We start from the raw sequence: 19,029 nt of genomic DNA, 5'->3' as shown, positions 1-19,029 counted from the left end.
GCTTACTATGTGCCAAGCACTGTTCTAAGCGCTGGGGGGATACAAGGTGATCAGGTTGTCCCACAGGCTCACAGTCTTAATCCCCATTTTACAGATGAAGTAACTGAGGCCCAGGGAAGTGAAGTGACTTGCCCAAAGTCACACAGCTGACAATTGGCAGAGCCGGGATTTGAACCCATGACCTCTGACTCCAAAACCAGGGCTCTTTCCACTGAGCCACGCTGCTTCTCACTTTTCTTAGTGCTGGGGAGGCTACAAGGTGATCAGGTTGTCCCACAGGGGGCTCACAGTCTTCATCCTCATTTTAATAATAAATAATAATAATGCTGGTATTTGTTAAGCGCTTACTATGTGCCAAGCACTGTTCTAAGCACTGAGGTGGATACAAGGTAATCAGGTTGCCCCACGTGGGGCTCACAGTCTTAATCCCCATTTTACAGATGAGGTAACTGAGGCCCAGAGAAGTGAAATGACTTGCCCAAAGTCACACAGCTGACAAGTGGCAGAGCCGGCATTAGAACCCATGACCTCTGACTCCCAAGCCCGGGCTCTTTCCACTGAGCCATGCTGCTTCTGCGTGCACACGATAATACTAATAATAATGATAGCATTATTAAGTGCTTACTATGTGCAAAGCACTGTTCTAAGCGCTAGTGCACAGATCCCCTATGCACTTGGATCTGTGACCTCTGGGCATTTGATATTCACCCCATCATCAACCCCAAAGCCCTTCCACACATACCTATAAATTATATATTATATATTCATTCATTCAATCGTATTTCTTGAGCACTTACTGTGTGCAGACCACTGTACTAAGCGCTTGGGAAGTACAAGTTGGCAACATATAGAGACGGTCCCTTCCCAACAGTGGGCCCACAGTCTAGAATTAATTCTGTAATTAATTCTTAATTACATTAACATCTGGCTCCCCCTCTAGACTGTAAACCCCTTATAGGCGGGGAATGTGTCTGCTAATTCTGTTGTACTGTACTCTCCCAAGCGCTTAATACAGTGCTCTGCACACAATAAGCACTCAATAAATACCACTGATTGACAAGACAGTAAGATTAGGGGACAGGGAAATGGATCAATCAATCAATCAATCGTATTTATTAAGCGCTTACTGTGTGCAGAGCACTGTACTAAGTGCTTGGGAAGTACAAGTTGGCAACATATAGAGACAGTCCCTACCCAACAGTGGGCTCACAGTCTAAAAGGGGGAGACAGAGAACAAAACCAAACATACTAACAAAATAAAATAAATAGAATAGATACGTACAAGTAAAATAAATAAATAGAGTAATAAATATGTACAAACATATATACAGGTGCTGTGGGGAAGGGAAGGAGGTACGACGGGGGGATGGAGAGGTGGAATGGATGGCAAAAGCAACCTTAAGAGGTATTTTAATTAATTAATTAATTAATGATGGCATTTAAGTGCTTACTATGTGCAAAGCACTGTTCTAAGAGCTGGGGGGGATACAAGGTGATCAGGTTGTCCCACGGGGGGCTCACAGTCTTCATCCCCGTTTTACAGATGAGGTCACTGAGGCTCAGAGAAGTTCAGTGACTTGCCCAAGGTCACACAGCAGACATGTGGCGGAGCCGGGATTCAAACCCTCTCCCCCTCGTCCCCCTCTCCATCCCCCCCATCTTACCTCCTTCCCTTCCCCACAGCACCTGTATATATGTATATATGTTTGTACGAATTTATTACTCTATTTATTTTACTTGTACACATCTATTCTATTTATTTTATTTTGTTAGTATGTTTGGTTTTGTTCTCCGTCTCCCCCTTTTAGACTGTGAGCCCACTGTTGGGTAGGGACTGTCTCTATATGTTGCCTACTTGTACTTCCCAAGCGCTTAGTACAGTGCTTTGCACACAGTAAGTGCTCAATAAATATGATTGATTGATTGATTGATTGACCTCTAACTCCAAAGCCCGGGCTCTTTCTACTGAGCCACGGTTTTAGAAATCTTTTTCAAGACATTGGTCTTTGCAAAGTTGAAAGTCTTTAAGCAATGACGACAGAGTTTTATTTACAGTGAAATGGGTTCCTGCAGGGAATTCTCCCCGGAGCTGCATTCCGTGCCTCCTGAAGGGCAGGCATTAAAAATTCCCAGGGGAACACCCACACTTTTCCCTCCTGACCTCTTCCTCCAATCGCCCCACACTTTCTCAAATCCCCCTTGCAAGAGTCAAAAGTCTTCCAAGCAAATTGTATTTCAGCCCGGGTTTTTCCCCAGCACCCAGATAAACAATTGTCTGATTGAAGCAAACTAGTTCTTACAACCCTGTGATCACAAATACCTGCTAATTCTCAAATTTGAATCTGAAAAATCTGGCAGAGTGAATTCAGTTTATGAACCGTCAAAGACAATACCAATACTGTAATTGAAATTTGGGATGATGATGATGATAATAATAATAATGGTATTTGTTAAGCGCTTACTAAGTGCAAAGCACTGTTCTAAGCACTGGGGAGGTTACAAAGTGATCAGGTTGTCCCACTGGGGGCTCACAGTCTTAATCCCCACTTTACAGATGAGGTAACTGAGGCCCAGAGAAGTTAAGTGACTTGCCCAAAGTCACACAACTGACAATTGGTGGAGCCGGGATTTGAACCCATGACCTCTGACTCCAAAGCCCAGGCTCTTTCCACTGAGCCACGCTGCTTCTCCCTGGTTACATGGTTACACACATCCCCCCCACCACCTTTTTTTTTCTTAGGAAGGAGCAAGAAGCTTTAAATTTATCAGAGGAAGGTGAGCTAGAGCTGTTCTTTGCATGAACATGTAAAGCAACCTTATAAAATTCAGCTTCATTCAGGCATTTTGATTTAAAAGGGGCCACTCATTCATTCATTCATTCAATCGTCTTTATCAATCAATCAATCAATCATATTTATTGAGCGCTTACTATGTGCAGAGCACTGTACTAAGCGCTTGGGAAGTACAAATTGACAACATATAGAGACAGTCCCTACCCAACATTGGGCTCACAGTCTAAAAGGGGGAGACAGAGAACAGAACCAAACATACTAACAAAATAAACAGAATAGATATGTAAAAGTAAAATAAATAAATAAATAAAGTAATAAATCTGTACAAACATATATACATATATACAGGTGCTGTGGGGAAGGGAAGGAGGTATTGAGCGCTTACTGTGTGCAGAGCACTGAACTAAGCGCTTGGGAAGTACAAGTTGGTCCTTACTACAGTGGGGCATTCAAATTAGGAACTGCAATATGCCTTCTCCACTAAATTGTTTCCATTAAGTTAAATTAAGTTGAACTATTTTAGTTACAACTTTTAACCGTCTCTGTGGGACTTTTAGTGGAACTCTATGAAAGGCTTTTTTGTGTTGGTTTCCTACATTATGCAACAGAAAATTCAACTTCATATATATCGTACTGTAATTGAATGAGAGTTGCTTTGTTCAATGTAGATTCTAGTCAGATAGTTCACGAGGCTCTGATTCCAGAGATAATTCTTTCTAAAATAACATTAGATGTGAGAATAGTATTAATACAGGTTTCCTAATTTATCAGAAATTATAAGATTTCTGTAAGCTCAGTGGAAGGAGCCCAAGATCGTGGGTCCAAATCCCAAAGATCCCAAGATCGTGGGTCCAGAGCCCAAATCCCAGCTCCGCCACTTGTCAGCTGTGTGACTTTGGGCAAGTCACTTAGCTTCTCTGTGCCTCAGTTGCCTCATCTGTAATTTGGGGATTAAGGCTGTGAGCCCCACGTGGGACAACCTGATCACCTTGTATCCTCTCCAGCGCTTAGAACAGTGCTTTGTACACAGTAAGCGCTTAACAAATGCCACTATTATCATTATTATCTTGAGTTTCAGCTGATTAAAAAAAAAGCAAATGGGGGGGGGGGGGGCGCGCACAAGAACTTTTCCGAAAGAAAAATTGGCAAAGGACAAGGAAGTAATGAGAGAAGCAAGAACATATTTCTCTTAAAATAATTGATGGTAGATAAACCAGGCTTGGTACATATTCGCAAAAAAGTTAGAAATGTATTTCGAAAAATTGACATGAAAATGCCACCTATTTATCACGAGGGAGGAAGGGCCGAACAGGCAAGCCTTTTTTCCAAAGGAAGTCAAGCAAAAAAAAAAAGAAAAAAGTGTTGTAGAAATAGGAAGAACTACAAAGTCCCACTGCCAAACAAAATTCCCCTACACTGCTAAGGTTACTAGGTTGCAAACAGCCCTACCACTGCAGAAATTCACCTTTTATGTTTTGCTTTTATTTCCAGAGGGGGCCCAATTTGAAGGTGGGAAAATGCTTAATTAGCACCTCACTGTAATAATAATAATGGCATTTATTAAGCGCTTAGACGACTGCTTTGCACATAGTAAGTGCTTAATACATGCCATCCCTATTATTATTATTATTATTATTATTATAAGGTGATCAGGCTGTCCCATGGGGGGGGGGAGGGGCTCACAGTCTTCATCCCCATTTTGCAGATGAGGGAACTGAGGCCCAGGGAAGTGAAGTCACTTGCCCAAAGTCACACAGCTGACAATTGGCGGGGATTTGAACCCATGTCCACTGACTCCAGAGCCCGGGTTCTTTCCACTGAGCCACGCTGCTTTCTCTCATTGAGAAATATTTTTAGGGTTTTCGTTATAGAACTAGCCACTGATATGACAAGCCTGGCAACTGCGAGTTACCAATTCGTGGTAAAATTTGGGCATATTTCAGCTTTTGCAGCGATAAAGGTCACCCATTCCGATTCTAAACATCCCCTTGTCTGGCTTGATATACTCCATCAGGAACCCCAAGTTCCTGGCATCTCCTGGTTGATCGCCACCCGATTTTAGGAAAGGGGATGAAATCCATCTTAAAACTGTCCCTATGACTTGACTGATGACTTCCAAGGCTAGCCTTTTTAGGTGCACGCCTGATTCTTTCATTCAATCGCATTTATTGAGCGCTTACTGTGTGCACAGCACTGTACTAAGCGCTTGGGAAGTACAAGTTGGCAACGTATAGAGACGGTCCCTACCCAACAGTGGGCTCACAGTCTAGAAGGGGGAGACAGAGAACAAAACAAAACATATTCACAAAATAAAATAAATAGAATAAATATGTACAAATAGAGTAATAAATCCGTACAAACATGGATACAGGTGCTGTGGGGAGGAGGGGAAGAGGAAGGAGGGGGATCTGTTTTAGGATATGTTGCCAACTTGGACTTCCCAAGCGCTATTACTCTATTTTATTTGTACATGTTTATTCTATTTTATTTTGTTAAGATGGTCTGTTTTGTTCTCCGTCTTCACCTTCTAGACTGTGAGCCCACTGTTGGGTAGGGACCGTCTCTAGATGTTGCCAACTTGTACTTCCCAAGCGCTTAGTCCAGTGCTCTGCACACGGTAAGCGCTCAATAAACACGATTGAATGAATGAATAAATAAATACGATAGAATGAATCAATGAACGAATCTGCACCCATGGAAACCGAGGCCTTCCCTTGCCATCTGAATGCATGTTGGGGCTCGCTTGCAGAAAAACATCAACCGAAACTAGCCCACTTTCCCCCCCGCGCCTAAAAATAAAAAGGCAATATATCCAGACTAAACCGTGAGCGACAAAAAAAATAATTCCCCCATCCCTCCAAAACTGATCGAGTCACTCCGGGAGGCCTTCCCAGACTAAGCCCCCTTTTTCCTTCTAAACTGTGAGCCCACTGTTGGGTAGGGACCGTCTCTCTGTGTTGCCAACTTGTACTTCCTAAGCGCTTAGTACAGTGCTCTGCACACAGTAAGCGCTCAATAAATACGATTGATTGACTGCTTGATTGACTTCCTCTCCTTCCCCTCCCCACAGCACTTGTTTATATTTGTACAGATTTATTACTCTATTTCACTTGTACATATTTACTATTCTATTTATTTTCTTAATGATGTGCATCTAGCTTTAATTCTATTTGTTCTGACGACTTTGACACCTGTCTCCATGTTTTGTTTTGTTGTCTGTCTCTCCCTTCTAGACTGTGAGCCGACTGTTGGGTAGGGACCGTCTCTATATGTTGCCAACTTGGACTTCCCAAGCGCTTAGTACAGTGCTCTGCACACAGTAAGTGCTCAATAAATACGACTGAATGAATCCATCTGACAAAGGTGGAATCCCACTTGAGTTTAAAAGGCCGAGGGCCATAATTTTAAGGGATCTGTCTTTCCCTGGCCTGTTCTCCAAACCCGCCGGCCTCCAACATCTGCAGAGAAACTCAGGGAGCCCAAACTGGAGGTGAGACAGATCTGATAATAATGGTATCTGTTAAGCGCTTACTACGTGCCGAGCACTGTTCTAAGCGCTGGGGGGGGGGGGGGGGGATACAAGGTGATTAGGTTGTCCCACGTGGGGCTCGCAGTCTGATTCCCCATTTTCATCAATCGTATTTATTGAGTGCTTACTGTGTGCAGAGCACTGTACTAAAAGCTTTACTATTCTATTTATGAGGGAACTGAGGCCCAGAGAAGTTCATTCATTCAATCGTATTTATTGAGTGCTGGGTGCAGAGCACTGTACTAAGCGCTTGGGAAGTCCAAGTTGGCAACATCTAGAGACGGCCCCTACCCAACAGTGGGCTCACAGTCTAGGAGAGGGAGACAGACAACAAAACAAAACACATTAACAAAATAAAATGAATAGAATATATACAAATGAAACAAAACAACAAAACAAAACATTAACAAAATAAAGTAGAATAAATATGTACAAATAAAATAAATAGAGTAATAAATCCGTACAAACATATATACATCTATACAGGTGCTGTGGGGAGGGGAAGGAGGTAAGGCGGGGGGGGGGGGGGATGGGGCTCATTCATTCAATCGTATTTATTGAGCGCTTACTGTGTCCAGGAGGCCTTCCCAGACTGAGCCCCCTCCTGCCTCTCCCCCTCCTCCTTCCCCTCCCCACAGCACCTGTATATATGTATACGTTTGTGCGGATTTATTACTCTATTTATTTTATTTGTACATATTTATTCTACTTTATTTTGTTAACATGTTTTGCTTTGTTGTCTGCCTCCCCCTTCTAGACTGTGAGCCCGCTGTTGGGTAGGGCCCGTCTCTAGATGTTGCCAACTTGTACTTCCCAAGCGCTTAGTCCAGCGCTCTGCACACAGTAAGCGCTCAATAACTACGACTGAATGAATGAATGTTGCCAACTTGCACTTCCCAAGCGCTTAGTCCAGTGCTCTGCACACAGTAAGCGCTTCATATTTATTGAGCGCTTACTGTGTGCAGAGCGCTGGACTAAGCGCTTGGGAAGTCCAAGTTGGCAACATAGAGAGACGGTCCCTACCCAACAGTGGGCTCACCGTCTAGAAGAGGGAGACAGAGAACAAAACAAAGCGTATTAACAAAATAAAATAGAATACGTACAACTAAAATAGAGTATTAAATACGTAAAAACATATATACATATATACAGGTGCAGTGGGGAAAGGAAGGAGGTAAGGCGGGGGGATGGAGAGGGGGACGAGGGGGAGAGGAAGGAAGGGGCTCAGTCTGGGAAGGCCTCCTGGAGGAGGTGAGCTCTCAGTAGGGCTCAATAAAACATATTAACAGAATAAAATAAATAGAATAAATATGTACAAGTAAAATAAATAAGTGAATGAATGAATGCCAAGCACCGCTCTGAGCGCTGGGGGAGACCCAAGGTCATCAGGTGGGTCCCCCGTGGGGAGGGCAGGGGGAGGGCTCACACTTTCATTCATTCATTCCATCGTATTTATTGAGCGCTCACTGGGTGCAGAGCGCTGTACTAATTGCTTGAATTCATTCAATCCCATTTATTGAGCGCTTACTGTGTGCAGAGTACTGGACTAAGCGCTTGGGAAGTCCAAGTTGGCAACATACAGAGACAGTCCCTACCCAACAGCGCGCTCACAGTCTAGAAGGAGGAGACAGAGAACAAAACCAAACATACTAACAAAATAAAATAGATATGTACAAGTAAAATAGAGTAATAAATATGTACAAGCATATATACATGTGCTGTGGGGAAGGGAAGGAGGTAAGATGGGGGGATGGAGAGGGGGGCAAGGGGGAGAGGAAGGAAGGGGCTCAGCCTGGGAAGGCCTCCTGGAGGAGGTGAGCTCTCAGTAGGGCCTTGAAGGGAGGAAGAGAGCTAGCGTCGGAATTCGAACCCAGGGCCTGCGCCTCCCCCGGCCCGCTCGGTGGGGCGCCTTACCGCAAACGCAGCAGGAGAGCGACTGTCGGAAGTAGGGGAGGAGCCTGCTGATCTCGGCGAAGGCCTTGGGGTCTCCGGGCTCGTAGGTGAGCACCAGGCGGCTGGCGGAAATGTAGAGAGCAGTGGCATTCACCGGGTTCATTGCAGACGCTTCGGCTCCGGTGGGCGCCGGGTCCACAAAGCGGCGGGCTCACCGGACGGGCACCGGGCCCGGGACGCTCACCGAAATACGGCCCTGGGCAAACACGCCCGCACATGGGGCCCAACGCCCGCCCAACCTCCTCCTCCTCGGGCCCCAGCAAACACCGACTATCTGCTGAACGCTCCACCCCCCCGGGCGGGTGAGCCCGGTTGGCGGTCTAGCCCCGCCGAGGCATCCTCACAATCCCCGGTTGCTACTGGTGTTGCTCCTCACAATGCCGGGTGGCTGCTGCAGCTGCAGGGCCTGTTCCTGCCGCTCCTTACAATCCTGGGTCACTGCTGCTGCTCACAATCCCGGCCTGCTGCAGCTGCAGGGCCTGTTCCCGGTGCTGCCCACAATCCCGGGCTGCTGCTCCTGCAGGGCCTGCCCCTGCTAACAATCCCGGGCTGCTGCTGCAGCTGCAAGGCCTGTTCCCGGTGCTGCCCACAATCCCGGGCTGCTGCTGCAGCTGCAAGGCCTGTTCCCGGTGCTGCCCACAATCCCGGGCTGCTGCTGCAGCTGCAAGGCCTGTTCCTGGTGCTGCCCACAATCCCGGGCTGCTGCTGCAGCTGCAAGGCCTGTTCCTGGTGCTGCCCACAAGCCCGGGCTGCAGCTGCAGCGCCTGCTCCTCAAAATCCTGGGTCGCTGCTCTGCTGCTCACAATCCCAGGCTGCTGCTGCAAGGCCTGTTCCTGGTGCTGCCCACAATCCCGGGCTGCTACAGCTGCAGGGCCTCCTCCTGCTGCTCCTTACAATCCTGGGTCGCTGTTGCTGCTCACAATCCCGGGCTGCTGCTGCAGGGTCTGTTCCGGCTACTCCTTGCAATCCCGGGTCGCTGCTGCCGCTGCTCACAATCCCGGGCTGCTGCTGCAGCTACAGAACCTGTCCCTGCTGCTGCTCACAATCCCGGGTTGTTGCTGCAGCTGCAGGGCCTGTTCCTGCTACTCCTTACAATCCTGGGTCTCTGCTGCTGCTGCTCACAATCCCGGGCTGCTGCTGCTGCAGCTACAGAACCTGTCCCTGCTGCTGCTCACAATCCCGGGCTGCTGCTGCAGCTGCAGGGCCTGCTCCTGTTGCTCCTTACGATCCTGGGTCGCTGCTGCTGCAGGGCCTGTTCCTGTTGCTCCTTACAATCCTGGGTCGCTGCCGCTCTTCACAATCCCGGGTTGCTGCTGCAGCTGCAGGGCCTGTTCCTGGTGCTCCTTACAATCCTGGGCCACCGCTGCTGCTCACAATCCCGGCCTGATGCAGGTACAGGGCCTGTCCCTGCAGCCGCTCACAATCCCGGGCTGCCGCTACTGCTGCAGGGCCTGTCCCTGCTGCTCCTCCTCACAATCCCGGGCTGCTGCTTCTGCAGCTACAGGGCCCGTCCCTGCCGCTGCTCACAACCCCAGGCTGCTGCTGCTGCAGCTGCAGGGCCTGTTCCTGCTGCAACTGCAAGGCCTGCTCCTGCTGCTCCTTCCAATCCCGGGCTGCTGCTGCTGCTGCCGGTCCTGCCCTGGTGGGTCGTCGTGCAGGGGGGTGCTCAGTCCATGCCGGCTGTACTCCGGGGCCGGAGGAGGAGAAGGAAGAGGTGGAGGAGGAGGAGGAGGCCTGGGTTGGGGCTGGGGCTGGCCTGGGCCTGTTCCCCCATGTCGGGGCGCGGGGCCCCGGGGCGCCCCCTCCTCCTCCTCCTCCTCTCCTTCCTCCTCCTGCTGCTGCTGCTGGTCCCGCCGGTGCTGTCGGTGGCCCCCCCGGGAGGCCCAGTGGCCCCCTCCGGCCCTCCCAGTGACCGTTAGCCCAACGGCCGGGGCCAAGCTCAGCCCCAACACTCCCCCGCCGCCAACGCCGCCGCCAACGCCACCGCGCCTGCGCGGCCCTCCCCACCCACTCTCTCCGGCTCCCTCCCCCCGCCGCGACGGCCGCCTCGGCGCATGCGCGTTCCCTCCCGCGCCCCCGCCCTCGGCGCGCGCATGCGCCCCGCCGACGGCCCGGGAACCCGAGCCACCCCGACGTGCGCGCGCAGTGACGGCCCGCTTCCGCTCCTGCGCAGGCGCACTTGGCCTTTGCCCCCTCCCAAACATGGCGGTGGGGGGGAGGGCTTAACTCCCGCTTTCAGTCATTCATTCAATCGTTTTTATTCATTCATCCCATCGTTTTTATTTATTTCTCCATTCATTCATTCCATCGCTTTTATTCATTCATTCACTCAATCAATCGTTTTTATTCATTCATTCGCTCAATCAATCGCTTTTATTCATTCATTCGCTCAATCAATCGTTTTTATTCATTCATTCAATCGTTTTTATTCATTCATTCATCCCATCGTTTTTATTTATTCACTCATTCATTCCATTGCTTTTATTCATTTATTCAATCAATCAATCTGTTTTATTCATTCATTCATTCAATCGTTTTTATTCATTCATTCATCCCATCGTTTTTATTTATTCACTCATTCATTCCATTGCTTTTATTCATTTATTCAATCAATCAATCGCTTTTATTCATTCATTCATTCAATCGTTTTTATTCATTCATTCATCCCATCGTTTTTATTTATTCACTCATTCATTCCATTGCTTTTATTCATTTATTCAATCAATCAATCGCTTTTATTCATTCATTCATTCGTTCGTTTTTATTCATTCATTCATTCATTCCATCGTTTTTATTTATTCATTCATTCACTCCATCGCTTTTATTCATTCATTTATTCAATCAATCACTTTTATTCATTCATCATTCATTCCATCGTTTTTATTTATTCATTCGTTCATCGCTCTTATTCATTCATTCAATCAATCGTTTTTATTCATTCATTCATTCATTTTTATTCATTCATTCATTCTATCGTTTTTAATTCATTCATTTCATTCAAGCGTTTTCATTCATTCATTCAAGCGTTTTCATTCATTCATTCATTCCATCGCTTTTATTCATTCATTCATTCAAGCGTTTTCATTCATTCATTCATTCCATCGCTTTTATTCATTCATTCATTCATTCCATCGTTTTTATTCATTCATTCAAGCGTTTTTATTCATTCATTCATTCCATTGCTTTTATTCATTCATTCATTCAATCAATCGTTTTTATTCATGCATGCATTCATTCAAGGGCTTTCATTCATTCATTCAACCGCATTTATTGAGTGCTGACTGTGTGCAGAGCACTGTACTAAGCGCTTAGGAAGTCCAAGTCGGCAACATATAGAGACAGTCCCTACCCATAGTCATTCATTCATTCAATCGTATTTATTGGTCGCTTACTGTGTGCAGAGCACTGTACTAAGCGCTTGGGAAGTACAAGTTGGCAACATAGAGAGACGGTCCCTACCCATATTCATTCATTCATTCAATTGTATTTAGTGGGCGCTTACTGTGTGCAGAGCACTGTACTAAGCGCTTGGGAAGTCCAAGCCGGCAACATAGACAGTCTCTACCCAACAAAGGGCTCCCACTTCATTCATTCATCCAGCACTTAGAACAGTGCTTGGCACATACTAAGCGCTTAATAAATGCCATTATTACTATTATTATTATTATTATTATTAATTCAATCATATTTATTGAGCACTTACTGTATGCAGAGCACTGTACTAAGCGCTTGGGAAGTCCAAGTCGGCAACATAGAGAGACGGTCCCTACCCAACAGCGGGTTCCCATTCATTCAATCGTATTAATTGAGCGCTTACTGTGTGCAGAGTGCTGTACTAAGCGCTTGGGAAGTCCAAGTCGGCAACATAGAGAGACGGTCCCTACCCAACAGGGGGCTCCCACGTCATTCATTTATTCATTCATTCATTCAATCGTATTTATTGAGCGCTTACTGTACAGAGCACTGTACTAAGCGATTGGGAAGTACAAGTTGGCAACATATAGAGGCGGTCCCTACCCATATTCATTCATTCATTCATTCAATCGTATTTATTGGGCCTTTACTGTGTGCAGAGCACTGTACTAAGCGCTTGGGAAGTCCAAGCCGGCAACATAGAGAGACGGTCCCTACCCAACAGAGGGCTCCCACTTCATTCATTCATCCAGTGCTTAGAATCAATCAATCAATCGTATTTATTGAGCGCTTACTATGTGCAGAGCACTGTACTAAGCGCTTGGGAAGTACAAATTGGCATCACATAGAGACAGTCCCTACAACTAGAACAGTGCTTGGCACATAGTAGGCGCTTAATAAATGCAATTATTATTATTATTATTATTATTCATTCAATCGTATTTATCGAGCACTTACTGTGTGCAGAGCACCGTACTAAGCACTTGGGAAGTCCAAGTCGGCAACATAGAGAGACGGTCCCTACCCAACAGTGGGCTCCCATTCATTCAATCACATTTATTGAGCGCTTACTGTGTGCAGAGCACTGTACTGAGCGCTTGGGAAGTCCAAGTCAGCAACATACAGAGATGGTCCCTACCCAACAGCTTGCTCCCACTTCTAGACTGTGAGCCCACTGTTGGGCAGGGACCGTCTCTCGATGTTAATAATAATAATAATAATAATGGCATTTATTAAGCGCTTACTATGTGCAAAGCACTGTTCTAAGCACTGGGGAGTTTACAAGGTGATCAGGTTGTCCCACAGGCGGCTCACAGTCTTTATCCCCATTTTACAGATGAGGTAATTGAGGCACAGAGAAGTTAAGTGACTTGCCCGAAGTCACACGGCTGACAATTGGCGGAGCCGGGATTTGAACCCATGACCTCTGACTCCAAAGCCCGGGCTCTTTCCACTGAGCCATGCTGCTTCTCGCTTACTACTCGCTTACTATTTACTAAGCGCTTACTATGTGCAAAGCACCGTTCTAAGCACTGGAGAGTTTACAAGGTGATCAGGTTGTCCCAAGTTGGGCTCACAGTCTTCAACCCCATTTTACAGATGAGGTAACTGAGGCCCAGAGAAGTGAAGTGACTTGCCCAAAGTTACACAGCGGACAGTTGGAGGAGTTGGGATTTGAACCCATGACCTCTGACTCCAAACCCCGGGCTCTTTCCACTGAGCCACGCCGCTTCTATGTTACCGATTTGTACTTCCCAAGAGCTTTGCACAGTGCTCTGCACATAGTAAGCGCTCAATAAATGTGATTGATGATGATAATGATGATGCTCTGCAGCTCAATAAGTACGATTAAATGAATGAACAATATGGTTTGCCATTACTCTATTTATTTATTTTACTTGTACATATCTATTCTATTTATTTTATTTTAATAGCTTTTGTTTTGTTCTCCCCCTTCTAGACTGTGAGCCCACTGTTGGGTAGGGACCATCTCTATGTGTTGCCAACTTGTGCTTCCCAAGCGCTTAGTACAGTGCTCTGCACTCAGTAAGCGCTCAATAAGTATGATTGATTGATTGATTGATTGATCGGTCGATGGTGCATCGAGACTTGGCGGCCACGCGGTCACCGGAAGTGCTCCCTGCCGCGTTGCATCCCCGGCCCTCGGCGGCCTCTTGTCAGGTCCCAGGCTTTGGCTCCATTCATTCCTCAGTTCCCTCATCTGTAAAATGGGGATTAAGATTGTGAGCCCCACATGGGACAACCTGAAAAAGCTTGGCTCAGTAGAAAGAGCCCGGGCTTTGGAGTCACAGGTCATGGGTTCAAATCCCGGCTCCGCCAACTGTCAGCTGTGTGACTTTCGGCAAGTCACTTCACTTCTCTGGGCCTCAGTTACCTCATCTGTCAAATGGGGATTACGACTGTGAGCCCCCTGTGGGACAACCTGATCACCTTGTAACCTCCCCAGCGCTTAGAACGGTGCTTTGCACATGGTAAGCGCTTAATAAATGCCATCATTATTATTATTATTATTGTATCCTCCCCAGCGCTTAGAACGGTGTTTTGCACTTCTCATCATCATCAATCGTATTTATTGAGCGCTTACTATGTGCAGAGCACTGTACTAAGCGCTTGGGAAGTACAAATCGGCAAATTAGTAAGCGCTTAACAAATACCAAAATTATTATTATTATTCTGATGTCGGTGGTTGTTCTGGATCGCCGCCAAGGTCGCCGGGCGACTAAGGAATTAGGCAGCATGGGACTGTTGAAAGTTTTCATAAAGTTTTATTGGTAAGGCCGAAGACCGAATAGGGGGTAACGCACCCGGCGGGCTCTTTTCCTTAATAAAAATAATAATAACGGGATTTGTTAAGCGCTTACTATGTGCCAGGCACTGTTCTAAGCGCTGGGGTAGATGCAAAGTAGTCAGGTTGTCTCACATGGGGCTCACAGTCTTAATCCCCATTTTACAGTTAAAGTAACCGAGGTCCAGAGAAGTGAAGCGACTTGCCCAAGGTCACACAGCAGACGAGTGGCAGAGCCGGGACTAGAACCCATGACCTTCTCACTCCCAGGCCCCTGCTCTATCCACTACGCCCTGAGATTAGTTAAGCGACCCGTCCCAAGTCGCCAAGCAGGTACGTGACCAGCCCCAGAATTAGAACCCAGGACCTCTGACCCCTAGGCTCTTCCCACTAGGCCATGCTGCTTCTCCTTGAACTGGGCTCCTGTCTAATAACAATAACAATTATGATATTTGTTAAGCGCTTACTACGGGCCAAGCACTGTTCTAAGCGTTGGGGTAGGCGTGGCTCAGTGGAAAGAGCACAGGCTTTGGAGTCAGAGGTCATGGGTTCGAATCCCGCTCCGCCACATTCATTCATTCATCATCATCATCATCAATCGTATTTATTGAGCGCTTACTGTGTGCAAAGCGCTGTACTAAGCGCTTGGGAAGTACAAGTTGGCAACATACAGAGACAGTCCCTACCCAACAGTGGGCTCACAGTCTAAAAGGCGGAGACAGAGAACAAAACCAAACATACTAACAAAATAAAATAAATAGAATAGATATGTACAAGTAAAATAGAGTAACAAATATTCATTCATTCAATCGTATTTATTGAGCGCTTACTGTGTGCAGAGCACTGTACTAAGCGCTTGGGAAGTACAAGTCAGCAACAGATAGAGACGGTCCCTGGTCCCTACCCAATAACGGCCATGCAAGAGTAGGATATTCAGTGTCTGTGGATAACTTCCTAAATGTCTTCTAATAATAACAATAATAATAATAATAATAATAGCACTTATTAAGTGCAAAGCACTGTTCTAAGCGCTGGGGAGGTTACAAGCTGATTAGTTTGTCCCACAGGGGGCTCACAGTCTTAATCCCCATTTTACAGATGAGGTAACTGAGGCCCAGAGAAGTTAATTGACTTGCCCAAAGTCACACAGCTGACGTGGTGGATCGGGATTCGAACCCATGACCTCTGACTCCAAAGTCCGTGCTCTTTCCACTGAGCCACGCTGCTCCGCTAATACTGCAGAACCCCATGATGCCGCTTGCTTAAACTATTAAGATCCCAGAACACACAAAATTTCTATTAGTCAAAACACAAAAACAAGTTTTCATCTAGAGAAATTTTAGTGACATTCTATTTGATTTGCTTTCTAATGAAATAAAACCACTTACTGTGCCACGCCCTTAAGAAAACCAGATTTTCTCCTTGCTTCTTTCTCCGAATAAAACTGACTTTAGCGCCTAGTTGCCTTATTTATTCCATCTTTTCCTAGGCGGCAGAGATTTTCCCTTATCAGAGGCAATCTCACACTCCTGTGTGACACTGGGCAAGTCACTTAACTTCTCTGAGCCTCAGTTACCCCATCTGGAAAATGGGGATTAAGACTGCGAGCCCCACGTGGGACAACCCGATCACCTGATATTCCCCCCAATGCTTAGAACAGTGCCTTGCACATAGTAAACGCTCAATAAATACGATTGATTGATTGATAGTAAGCGCTCAACAAATGCCATTATTATTATTATCCCACACGCGGCTCACACTTTTAATCCCCATTTTCCACCTGAGGTAATTGAGGAGCAGAGAAGTGAAGTGACTTGCCCAAGGTCACACAGCTAAGTGGCGGAATTAGAACCCATGTCCTCTGACTCCCAAGCCTGTGTTCTATCCGCTGAGCCACACTGCTTCTCTCTAATAATAATGGTATTTGGTAAATGCTTACTATCAATCAATCAATCAATCAATCAATCGTATTTATTGAGCGCTTACTGTGTGCAGAGCACTGTACTAAGCGCTTGGGAAGTACAAGTTGGGAACATATACTGTGTGCCAAGCACTGTTCCCCAAGTGCACGATGCAACAATCAATCAATCGATCAATCAATCGTATTTATTGAGCGCTTACTGTGTGCAGAGCACTGTACTAAGCGCTTGGGAAGTACAAGTTGGCAACATATAGAGACGGTCCCTACCCAACAGTGGGCTCACAGTCTAGAAGCAGCAGTGTGGCTCAGTGGAAAAGAGCCCGGGCTTTGGAGTCAGAGGTCATGGGTTCAAATCCCAGCTCCACCACTTACAGGCTGTGTGACTTTGGGAAGGCCACTTAACTCCTCTGTGCCTCAGTTACCTCATCTGTAAAATGGGGATTAAGACTGTGAGCCCCCCGTGGGACAACCTGATCACCTTGTAACCTCCCCAGTGCTTAGAACACTGCTTTGCACATAGTAAGCGCTTAATAAATGCCACAAAAAACAAGCTTATATACTGCTGTTGCTGATCACATTGATAAGAGAAGCAGCGTGGCTCAGCGGAAAGAGCCCGGGCTTTGGAGCCAGAGGTCGTGGGTTCGGATCCCGGCTCCGCCAATTGTCAGCTGTGTGGCTTTGGGCAAGTCACTTCGCTTCTCTGGGCCTCAGTTCCCTCATCTGGAAAATGGAGATTAAGACCGTGAGCCTGCTGTGGGACAACTTTATCACCTTGTAACCTCCCCAGCACTTAGAACAGTGCTTTGCACATAGTAAGCACTTAATAAATGCCATTATTATTATTATTGTTATTATTATTATCATTATTATTATTATCATTATTGATTGGTACAGATTTGAAAACAGCGGGGACTGGATTGGTGCAGATTTGGTGCAGATTTGGTGCAGATTTGGTGCCGAGCTGGGCAATGTCTATCTCTTTATTTGGTTTGGTTCCCCAGCCAGTGGGCTGCAGGGTCTAAGGCCCAAACCACGTATGGCAACAGGACCGCGTACGTTCAATCAATATCCGCAACCTTTCCATGGTGCATGGCACCCCCATCAATTCAATTCATTCAGTCGTATTTATTGAGCGCTTACCGTGTGCAGAGCACTGGACTAAGCGCTTGGGAAGTACAATTAGGCAGCATCTAATGAAGGTCCCTACCCAACAGCTGGCTCACAGCCTAGAAGGGGGAGATAAACAACACCAAACAAGTAGACGGGCTGTATTGCGCTTAGTGCAGTGCTCTGCATACAGTAAGCGTTCAATAAATACGATTGAATGAATGAACATAAACACGACTGACTGAATGAATGAATCTATAATTCTACCTCTTTATATCGATGCTATTAACGCCCGTCTACTTGTTTTGTTTTGTTGTCCGTCTCCCGCCTTCTAGACTGTGAGCCCGTTGTGGGGTAGGGACCGTCTCTATCTGTTGCCGAATTGAACGAGTTGGCAACATAGAGAGACAGTCCCTACCCAACAGTGGGTTCACAGTCTAAAAATAATAAAAATAGAAAATAAAAAAGAGCAATAATGAAGGTTCTATATGTTGCCAACTTGTACTCTGCACACAGTAAGCGCTCAATAAATGCGATTGAATGAATGAATGAATGAAGGGAAGGATGTAAAAATAAAAGAAAAGTAATAATGATTAATAAAAAGATCACGGGCCTGGGAGACAGAGGACCCTGCTTCTAATTTTGGCTCTGCCACTTGGCTGTGTGACCTTGAACAAAAGTCACTTCACTTCTTTGTGCCTCAGTTACCTCATCTGTAAAATGGGGGTATATATGTTTGTACATATTTATTACTCTATTTTTATTTTACTTGTACATATCTATTCTATTTATTTTATTGTGTTAGAATGTTTGGTTTTGTTCTCTGTCTCCCCCTTTTTAGACTGTGAGCCCACTCTTGGGTAGCGACTGTCTCTAAATGTTGCCAACTTGTACTTCCCTAGCACTTGGTACAGTGCTCTGCACACAGTAAGCACTTAATAAATACGATTGATTGATTGATTGATTGATTGACTGTGAGCCCCATGTGGGATGTGGACCCCTATCAAACCAAATTAGCTTGAATCTACCCCAGCACTTAGTACAGTGCTTTAACAGGCCACTAGAAATAATAAATGATAATAATTGTGATATTTGTTCATCACTTTCTATGTGCTTTGTACTGAGCACTGGGGTAGATACAAGATCATCTTGTCCCACATGGGCTCACAGTCTAGGTATGAAGAAAAACATATACGAATTAATCAATCGATCGTATCTATTGAACACTTGCCTCGTGCAGAGCACCGTACTAAGGGCTTGAATCACCATTTTTCCAGATGTGGTAACGGAGGCACAGAGAAGTTAAGTGACTTCCCTACAGTCACACAGCAGACAAGCGGCGGAGCAGGGATTAGAGCTCAGGTCCTTCTAACTCCCAGGCCCGCACTCTTTCCATTAGGCCACACTTCTTCCGTTTATGCACATTTATTCAATTGCACATTTAATTGTTTATTATGACGACTCTATTTCTCAGACTATATTTCTTATCCCTGTTAGACTGTAAGCT

At 46.1% G+C, this 19,029-nt stretch overlaps 1 protein-coding gene across 1 annotated transcript in view; it reads right to left on the bottom strand.

Annotated features, from left to right (window-relative positions):
* Positions 1-8,519, bottom strand: part of MSL2 (MSL complex subunit 2) — a 45,700-nt gene extending 37,181 nt beyond the window's left edge. The window contains exon 1 of the mRNA XM_038751422.1: positions 8,236-8,519. Coding sequence (XP_038607350.1) covers positions 8,236-8,377 — 142 coding nt within the window. The 5' untranslated portion in view covers positions 8,378-8,519. The remainder of the gene's footprint in view (positions 1-8,235) is intronic.
* Between the last annotated feature and the right edge of the window lie 10,510 nt (positions 8,520-19,029).

This window comes from Tachyglossus aculeatus, chromosome 1 (genome assembly GCF_015852505.1).
Source record: "Tachyglossus aculeatus isolate mTacAcu1 chromosome 1, mTacAcu1.pri, whole genome shotgun sequence".
Classification (NCBI taxonomy): Eukaryota; Metazoa; Chordata; class Mammalia; order Monotremata; family Tachyglossidae; genus Tachyglossus; species Tachyglossus aculeatus.
The sequence above is the reverse complement of the archived record's forward strand: the minus strand, read 5'-3'. Positions and strand labels throughout refer to the sequence as shown.